This window comes from Montipora capricornis, chromosome 3 (genome assembly GCF_036669925.1).
Source record: "Montipora capricornis isolate CH-2021 chromosome 3, ASM3666992v2, whole genome shotgun sequence".
Lineage (NCBI taxonomy): Eukaryota > Metazoa > Cnidaria > Anthozoa > Scleractinia > Acroporidae > Montipora > Montipora capricornis.
In genome coordinates, this window is record NC_090885.1 from 6,429,271 (window position 1) to 6,439,509 (window position 10,239).

Genomic DNA, 10,239 nt, shown 5'->3' on the forward strand with positions numbered 1-10,239 from the left:
AGGTGGCAGTTAATTGCTCCTCAAAAGTGTATAATTAAAATTAACTTATGAGTACTTGTTTTATTGCCATATGTGCCTGAGATATGTTACTCACCCTGAACCGCAGTTTTTTCCCACGTGTCCCCCATACAAGTATGTGTTGTCATGGGCACATCAATAACTTTATCTGCACAAGTATCAGGCGAAACCGTTATATAGGTATATTGCTGCATACACTGATTGCACACTGTCAGTTAACCTTTTGTTAATTCCCACTTTAAGTAAATGTACATCACTGTGCACACTTTTTCTTGGTCATAGTGAGAGCTTACAAGTTCTTTTCACAACAACAGTAGCAACAAGAATCTTGATATTCAATTGCCATTAAGAAAATTTGATAATTTATAGTGAACTCTCAGAATGGTGCTACACCATACTTACCAAATAAGCGACTCACAAAGGTTTCAGCATCCAATCTTGCATCTGAAAAGATGTAAAATACTATACTAATAATAATTATCACATAATTGTATAACTTTTGATAAAGGAAGTCAGTTTTATTCTGAGTCAAAGGTTAATTATTATTGCCCACTTCCAGCATCTCATGTTCACTGGAACCAGGATATCATTTCATTAATTCAAAAGTGATTTTGATGATCAAATGAAATTACATTGGAGGCAGTGTAATGACCCTCTAATGACAAAAATTGTAATTCAAATAATATTGCCCACTTGTGCTGACATATTACCAGATATTTCACTGTCAGTGGGTATTGACATGTTCACTAATTGGTTGCTAGAGAATAATGGATTATGACCTTCCTGGTTGACAGAAAGCCAAATATCTACCACTATTATAGCCTCTTTGTTACAGAATAATAGTTAATATTACTACCACATTCTTAACACACACCTCGATCTCCTTTGTTGAATACTTTTAAATAAATAATGTAATGTTAATCTTGTTTTTATTGGTATTGCAACCATCATTGTTGTTATTATTTTTATTATAATAATTACTATCATTTTGTTATCATTTCACCAAGACATACGTTCGACTCCTCGCACACGATGCCCACAGATAGGTGTTGACGAGAGCTCAGAAGCACCTGAAAATAATTTGTGTTTATGAAGAAAGTAAATGACCAGTATATCATATAAATCACCCTTGGTCGAAACAGGGAAATATTAAACCCTAAGACTGTGGGCTTTTAGGCTTGTTTTGATACCCTACCGTATTTAGGATATTAATATTTAATAAAATTCTAATTTTCTTTACATTGCTTCGTGCAACTATGACAATAAGATTATTGCTTATGGTAGCGACAAGATTAAGTAATGGAGGTAGATAGGGGAAGGTCAGGGGAGACAACACCGTCGGTACTTTGTTAACATTGGCCGGCTACATGTAATTGTAACGTAGTTTTCCAAATAAGCAAGAGCCTTGGTTTTCTGCATACCATTTTCGTGAAAATGAATGTGGCTTTTAATTAAGAAGCCTCTCAAACCTAAAAAAGTCTCACCAGGAACACTTATCCTTGGTCCATTTGACCTTTCTGTGTTTCCTCTGGGCACAGCTGACCTGGGGTCCTCATCGTCGCTGATTTCTACTGTGAACATTTATTGATTAAAAGGAAATAAAATATCTTATTTATCCAACAGTTTTCAAATATATATGCATTTGACTGTCTTTACATCTCCTTGAGACTTTGCAGTTGTTTCATTATTCTGAAGGGTTGCATGTGGCTTTTAAAACATTGTCTTTAATTGTTTAATTGTTTTGGATTGCAAAGTCTATTGATTAATTATATACACTAATTAGTAGAGTCTTGGGTTTGCATAGGTTACAAGATGATCATACAAACCTATTGATTGCCAGGCATTTTCAAGGGCCAGCAAACCACTGTCTTCATCATGGTGTGGAAAACCATCTGCATACACATAAAAAGAGGAAGACAACATCATGGGGAGGGTATTTAAGAACCATCTGTAGTGCAAAAGTGTCATAGTGTGCCAAACAGCCCCTAATAGATTACAGTTTTCCCAATGACATTCAAGATTAATGCTGCACCATGTCAAGGTAGGATAAGGTACCACGCATGGAGTGCCTATGACTTTAACCCTTTCAGCCCCGTGGGGTTCCCCATTGACGAGTAAAATCGTCTGGCGTTAGACAGAGTAAAATCTATAAGTGCACTATTGGGAGTGAACGGGACATAGTTTTGGAGTGAATCTAGCTGTTGTTAACCCTTTCAGCCCCGTGGGGTTCCCCATTGATGAGTACAATCGTCTGTCATTAGACGGAGTAAAATCTATAAGTGGCAGTCTATTGAGAGTTAAAGGGTTAAAAAGCATTAAATTGTGCGGAATTGCATCAAAGTTCACCAAAATGGATGTTTGACTTCAATTAACGACGGCTCATACTCATTCAAAGGTATTTTAGCATGATTTACTGAATATGTGGGATAGCAGATCTTAACAAGTGTTATTGAAATCCACGATGAAAATCGGGAGTATCCACGCCTTTTTCGAATGTAACTAATCAACAACATTGCATAGCGTTCTATTCCAAATTACAGCTTGATTATCTCTGAAGCATGCATGGTTTACCCCAAATGGTTTTTCTGGAAATGAAGAGCACTTGCTAAGTTCTGAACCGCGGAAAAATGTACCCTTTATTAATAATCGCCACCCATAGGAAATCCTAGAATTGCGAGAGGCGCAGAAAGTGTGCGCACGAACAATAGTAGACACCCTACCGGCTTAAACCAACATTGCACTTGAGTCATCATCGATTCGTACTGTCCCATTCCGCAATTACAAACAAATACATTTGAAGCAATGTTAAGATATACTAATATTAATGACAATGTTTCGTGTTTAAACTTCCGGAAGTCATTTGCTTTTCCCATCTCTTGGGGGTCGATCTTGTTCAACCTTAGCAGTTCTCGTTGCATTCTCATCTATAAATTAAGAGAAAAGGCAGTATGTTTAAAATGCAGCATGTTCATGAAAATTAACATAATAAGAATTCAAATAGAACTTAGTTTTGTTATAAAATTTGTCTAAAATCCCCGCTGCCACGAGCAAAGGTCAGACTGCGCGCGATCTTGATCGCTGGCGAGGGAGACCTGGGAAGAGACGAAAAGATAGCGCGGTGCGCGGGAAAAAGCGATAAGATAAGGTCATATTTACAATAAAAGTGTAAAAAAGAAGCGGTTCGACTACTTTCAATGAGACTGCTATGAATCCATACATATTATTTTCCTGTCTGTGGTATGCACGAGATGCCGCCTATGATGTATAATTACATAAAAAGTGACTCCACAAACCTTGCTCGGTTCTCCTAGAACTTTCCCCTTTGTCACGCAGAGAACCATCTCTGTCCGTACCATCGCCGTTAGTTATCGTTGCAGCTGAAAGAAGATTGCAAGTTAAGGATCTCTGTCGCACGCATTTTTTCATCATAGTTGCCATTACGTCTTATCCTGCCCTCATTATCTTTCATACTCCAGGAAACAAAAGTGATTAAAATACTTGGTATAAGAACATATGATCTTGCCTTGATCGATTCTCATGAACACCTTGGTGCGGTTTCTGTACATATGCTTCAGCGTCTCGCCGCACACGTCAATCCACGATCCAGCTAGAGTTAAGAGCGTGGATCCACTGACGGTACGGTAAAACTTGAGTCTACAAACATTAAAAATAGCACTTTAACTTCAACAAGACATATATAGCTTACTAGCTAGAATTTTCATCAGCCTTTTTACCTGTGGGCTTCTTCTCTGGTTAGAAACTGCTCGAAGGAGTGAAGTAGCATCTCCTGAGTTGCTTCGGTGGTGGCGTTATTAGCGAATTCCAGCTCCTTCGATCGTCCACTACTTTCAAGTGTTCTCTGTACGTTTGCGCGAGGAACCCTTAACGTGTCACAAAAGCGTAATAAAGTAAAACAACGTTTCACCGACCTAGACCGAGTCCTATAATTTCTATTGTTGTTGGACGACATGTTGGCAATTTGCTACAAAGTGAAAAAAGAGAACACCGCGTGCAGAGACGTTTCAGTAGATGAATGAAATCGGAGAGAACTGGATACCTGTTTTAAAAAGTCGCAAATAATGAACAAGATAATACCAAAATTGTCTGCGAAATGTCAAGAACCACGCCACTAAAGAAATAAGGAACACCTCTTTCTCAAAAGAACGCCGCCGCCGCTAACATAGGAGGAAACCCAAAATATTAATATAGCAAGCTAAGAGAGATGTTGTTATCTGTTCATTGAGAACGAATACGCTTAATTTAGTATAGATAGGTTTCATATGTAGTACGGTTTATTTCAGTACATGATATTGTCAGAGTATTTCTATGAACTTAACCATTACGCAACGCGCTCCCTTGTAACTGTAGAGGGCCGTTGTTTTCCCATTTCTTTAACCCGTTGATAACGTGTACCACATCCTGTTCATAAGAGGGTAATTGTTTTCCTGTCAACATTAGGATTATTGTAACCTTCCATGGAGGGCTTCCGTTAAATCGCTCCTTCTGACGTCGTCGAAAATAAAGAATACACACGTTCAAAAAATCTTTGTGCCTTAAATCGACGGGTGGAGAGCGAGTGAGGCTTTTGTAATGGTAGTCTATTACTCCAATTAACTGAATAGAGTGCAATGTGAAGTGCTAGATTTCAATCCCATGTTCATATGGGATTGAAATTTAGCACTTCACATTACACTCTATTCAGTTAACTCTTTTTAAAATATAAGTGTTACACGGCCAACCTTTGTATAAAAAAAACGTAACCTTTCCTTGTACTAGTACATGTTCAATGCCGTGACTTTAACATCTTCACTTCCCACGGCCTGCTCCCGTCTGACCTTGTTGCTCAGTCGGTAGAGCGGCGGAGATCTAACCCGAAGGTCGTGGGTTCAATTCCCACCCTGGTCAGAGTTTTTCTCTGTCCATGTGTGGGCCCATTTCCATCTGTAGGGCTAACGCTCACATGGTTCATATGGGATTGAAATCTAGCACTTCACATTACACTCAGTTAACTCTGTTTAAAATATAAGTGCTACACGGCCAACGTTTGTATAAAAAAAACGTAACCTTTCCTTATTACTCCAATTGTTTATCTCCACAGAAATTCCATGTAAAATTTCAATTTTCTGTGACGCCACCGCGACGCCACCGGGAAATACTTTTTCACGAGTCTTGCAAAAAGTGTTGTCACAGTGGGAGAGTTCACCTAATTAAATCCCGGAAAATAAATCATCACCAAGGTAAAATCCCACTGAAGAAATCATTCGCCTTTTTCATTTCTTACGATCTCTCCGGCCATGTATTGATTTTTCTTTTTATGAATGCTTTTTTTTTTCTTGATGCTAACTACTACTTAGTTAAAGGTTATGAAAACTTGTTAAGGAAAAAACAAACAAACAACGCAAGGCATGGGGGAAGGTTGTAGTTTAGGTTGGAATAGACATGGTGTCTTGTCTTTAAAATTGCAGCAAGAACAATGAGTAAACTCTGCCACCTTAACACAAAACGCGTTAATTCTCTGTGACGCCATCGTGGCGCCACCGGGAAATACTTTTTCACGAGTATTGCAAAAAGTGTTGCTACGGTGGGAGATTTAACCAAGGTAAAATCCCACTGAAGAAATCATTCGCCTTTTTCATTACTTACGATCTCACCGGCCATGTATTGATGGAGTAACTACTACTTAAAGGTTATGTTTTTCAGAACACTTGCTAAGGAAAAAACAAACTAACAACGCAAGACATGAACGGTTCATTAAACGTGAAAATGTAAGGCCTGGAAGTTTTATAAGTTTGAATAGACATGGTTTCTTGTTTTAAAATTGCAGCAAGAAAAACGAGTGAATTGTACGACCGTAATACAAAACGCGTAAATTCTAAAAATCAATGTATGTTATAATCATTTATTCCTTTAAAAAAAACGCCCTAAATAACTCTTTGTACAGTTTGTCTTGCCGCCATTAGCTTTTCGCTATTTGCAAGCCAGCCTATTAAAAACTTGAACTTTAATTGAAACTGAACAAGAGGGTGAAAACTGTGTGATATAACAAAACCCCTGCCGGTGTTGCGTGATAGGTCATAAAACCTTTCTTTGAATGCCGCAAGCAATTGATTTCGGAGTACCTGAAACGCAGCACCGGACACTAAGAAGAAGTATAAAATTGCGAAAATGAACCTCATTGAATTAACAGCTATTTGTAATGGTCCTATTCTCGAAATGATTCGATGGCTTCAGGGCCAAAATTTATTAGGTAACCCTTTAAGATGTAGCCAGTGCAATCAAGCAATGGAAGTAGCGCAAAGAGATCAGAATCACGTCGATGGATATTTGTGGTGAGATAACCTCAACTCCCTTATGATACTTTGTCGATCTACTCCCGACAGAATCCAAAACGTGTTAAACGTGTAAGGGATTCCATTCGCGATCCAGGAAAAGACTCCGAGTTCGAAATGTATGGCTACGATAATAATTGTCACTGCTAATCGCAGTCACAAAATGCCGTAACGACGCAGCCCAACGAGGTCAGAACGAAGGAGCTGTGTTGCCGGCTAGGCGCTCGGCCCCTGAACACGACCCATGTATGATCTCGGAGCACAGCACCGCAGCCTGATGGAATAGGCCGGGAGTCGATTTTGAGGAGGAACACCAGAGGACTCGGAGAAAAACCCTTGGAGTCAGATTGACATCGACTTAAACTCATCCCACATACGACCCGAGACAGAGTTGAACCCGGGTCACAGAGGTGGGAGGCATGGTTGATGACCACTAAACCACCCTGACTCCTCATTTCCATTGTCAATAGCAGGCATGCAATTTAGAGCGGCTTCCAAATACAAAACAGCAATTCTGTTCGTGACCTTTACGACTTTGTCTCTGACCTAACAAAATTTACACAAATAATATACTACTTTATGATCGTTTGTTTTGTTAACAATTATCTTTGAAGGAGATGTCCAACGTGTCGCCGCAAAAAGTCATTGAGAGAAGGGAGTTTTTTCGCCGAATTTCCAAGAATCCCATTAGGAAAACTCCTAATTACAGTATATCTTTGGGCTCTACGCGAGCTGCGAAGTGCAGCCTCTCGGATGGTTGGACTAACAAAGAACACGGTTGGAAAAGTGTATGCGGTACTAAGGCATTTCTGCAAGAGAGATCTCGAGGACAGGCCAATAATCCCATTCGGTGGCAATGTGCATGTTGTGAAGTGCGACGAAAGCCAATTCAAGCACAAGTCCAAAGTAAGTCGAGATATAAAATCAGATTTTAAATGTATCTCTCAGTACTAATTGCGTTCTCGAATGATTACTATCTAGGCGCCAACTTGAAGTAATTATGTGCAACATATTAAACATATTAACGCATTCCTTTCATTTATAGTTGTTATTAAAATAAATAATATAGCAATCGTGTTGGCCTACCGGCACTTGTTTGCTGATTTGTCAATTATAAAATACTGTCTGCTTGATTTTATTATTCATTGTGCAGTACCAACGAGGACGGAGGGCGAGAAATGACGCTTGGGTATTTGGAGTAGTTTCAACCGAGCATAGCCCATGTCGCGGTTACTTTAAAGTGGTGCGGAGAAGAAACAGAGGAACACTTACCCAGATTCTACAAAGAGTCCTCTTGCCTGGGTCACAAGTGCACACGGATGACTGGCCTGCATACAGGAACTTGCACCTGCATGTCCCTAATGTTACCGTTCACAGGACAGTCGTGCACCAGAATAACTTTGTAGACCCATTGACAGGAATTCACACGCAAGAGTCGGAAGCAGCGTGGGCACGCCTTAAGTACAATATTTAAAGAGTGTAAGGTATAAAGTTGGAGGACTTACAGGATTTCCTCGAAGAGCAAATGTGGCGAGACTGGAGAGGGTTGGATGCGGTTTTTGATAACGTAACTGCCATACTGTCTCACTACTATCCCTTGTAGTCGCAGACCTTAACCGTTTGCAACATACTAGAAACAAGAATGTCCGGCAATGGCTGCAAGTTTGAAACAAGTTCAAGCCTCGTAGAAAACCCAAAACAAAAATGTTACATTTCTGAGGAGTTTCTTTATCAAATACCTATGCTATTTCTTGATTTTCATAACTTCACAGGTTCAGTAATGTGCTGTTAAAAATGAGCAGCTGCTGTGCTTTTTTATTAAAGGATTTGACTGTCGCAATTGTCAGTTCTGTTGTTTCCAGCTGTTCAATTAATTTCTACAAAAGGAAAGGAACTTTATTTAAGTGTGTAGTCTTTGTAGCGCTGGAGCGCTAATTGGGGACACTGTAAACTGTAATGAACAATGAAAGTAAATCAAGTCAAATGTCGGTTTTCGAGGAGAGGGGAACCGGAGTACCCGGAGAAAACCTCTCGGTGCAGAGTAGAGAACCAACAAACTCAACCCACATATGACGCCGAGTCTGGGAATCGAACCCGGGCCACTTTGGGGGGAGGCGAGTGCTCTCACCACTGCGCCACTCCTGATATGCGTGAATGAAACCCACTGTAATGCCAATTAACGGCCTCTCATTCAATTGGTGTGGTTCTGAGAGATAGGCCCTCAGAAACTGACTGAATCGAGGAGAAAGTCATTGACTTGACAATGCAGATTAAGAATGAGTTCCTCCGAGGGATTTCGGTGTACACGGAAACAAGGGAACAATGACAAATATCTTAGGGAAAAGGGAACATCCCCCCCCCCCTAAAGTCACTTACTCCCTGCTCCAGAGCGCTTAAAGCTGAACGGTCGTAACCGCACCAAGTAATGGCCGGTGATGTGTACATGACCAGATTCTACTGTATAGACTAGTGAAACACCGAGAGAGCTTTCGCACGAAAACATGATATCTTCACGCGTGAAAATAACACGTCACATGTCAAAGGATCACTGTTGTTATTGTTACATATAAAAATCGCGCCTTTCGATGCCTTTAGTGAAATGATTTAGTATTTCGTTGGTTATAGCGTAATGTTACATGGTCGTACTGAGATATGAAATTGTCACAAGTTCTCGTGATGGAGAATATTCATCGAGGACCCGAATTTTCCGGGGTTTTTTTTATTAGATTGAGAAATTGCTGAACTGCTGAAATGAGTTGGACAGTATTTCGTTGCTATAATACAAAAGACAAAAGAACGAAATATCAATCCCTACAAGTTCTCTGCGTTGGTGGCTGCTATTCCCATTCTCCGTAACTGCGCGGTTTACTAGTGATAGGTACACGGTAAACATATTCTGAGGTGCAGAAAAGTTGGACAGTAGAAGTTGTAGTATTTATATATAAATGGTGTAAAAATGCTTTTGGAGCCGTACACTGAGTGCAAGGTTATGACTGTAGCTTAGTACACTTAGTCATGGCTTAGCTTAGCGGGTGGAGTAGGAGAAGTTGGTTGTATGATCTCCAGTGCTGCCGCAGCGGTCACCCAAAGTACGGGATATGTGATAGGTGATAGTTTTCTTCTTGAATTTATCAAAAACGAAAATTCGCCGGCTGAGTATTCAACAAAAGTAAGTTGCGAAATGTGAAAAAAGACAATAATAATAATAATAATAATAATAATAATAATAATAATAATAATAATAAAAACCCGCATAAAGCATTGTAAATTATTCCTGAAAAGTCCCGAGGGAATAGACTAATAGTATCACTTCGCTTCACTTCATTGAGGCGTGGCAAGCTCGGCTTTTTTTGTTCATCATTCACTGTTTAAGAGGAGTTCGTGGAAGGATCTAAAAAAGAACGTGGTCTCATCCTTCATACTGTTTTAAGAAAAATGCCCCTTCTCCTTTCCCAATTCCATTTCAAAAGCCATGTATCAATGAAAAGCCACACTGAATGTGATCGTCCATCCTCCTATTGCACTTGTTATATTTCTTCACGGTGTCGGGCAATGTCAGTCTGACGTCACATAAGCTTTTTAGTTCATGATGGCCATGGTAACGATGGAAATTGTAGGAGTTCAACAGTGTCACACTTTTTTTTTTCCTGTAGTGAAAGATCCAAAATCCACTCACAAAAACTTGGGCGTCCGTAGCATCGCAGCATCGAGCGATTATCCCATGGAGACATTTTAACTGTTTACGCCCGGCAAATAATCAAGACAAGGGTTCTGCGACTTCACGTCACCGAAAAATGCAAAACTCCTTTCACATTTACACGAAAACGGGAAAGGAAAGGAAATTTCTTGCACACCTAGTTTTTCTCTTAAATGCAGTCGAGCGAAGGTAAAG

General features: G+C 39.8%; 2 protein-coding genes across 2 annotated transcripts in view; one reads left to right on the forward strand and one right to left on the reverse strand.

The window, feature by feature from the left end:
- Nucleotides 1-3,456, reverse strand: part of LOC138039765 (uncharacterized) — a 13,006-nt gene extending 9,550 nt beyond the window's left edge. The window contains exons 1-5 of the mRNA XM_068885613.1: nucleotides 3,312-3,456; nucleotides 1,845-1,910; nucleotides 1,503-1,589; nucleotides 1,032-1,088; nucleotides 421-462 (exon numbers count right to left, since the gene is read on the reverse strand). Coding sequence (XP_068741714.1) covers nucleotides 421-462; nucleotides 1,032-1,088; nucleotides 1,503-1,589; nucleotides 1,845-1,910; nucleotides 3,312-3,456 — 397 coding nt within the window. The remainder of the gene's footprint in view (nucleotides 1-420; nucleotides 463-1,031; nucleotides 1,089-1,502; nucleotides 1,590-1,844; nucleotides 1,911-3,311) is intronic.
- Nucleotides 3,457-7,100: 3,644 nt separating this feature from the next.
- On the forward strand, nucleotides 7,101-7,950 carry LOC138041783 (uncharacterized). The gene is given in 2 exon segments (XM_068887490.1): nucleotides 7,101-7,253; nucleotides 7,501-7,950. Coding segments are annotated over 2 exon segments (603 nt in total).
- Nucleotides 7,951-10,239: the final 2,289 nt, after the last annotated feature.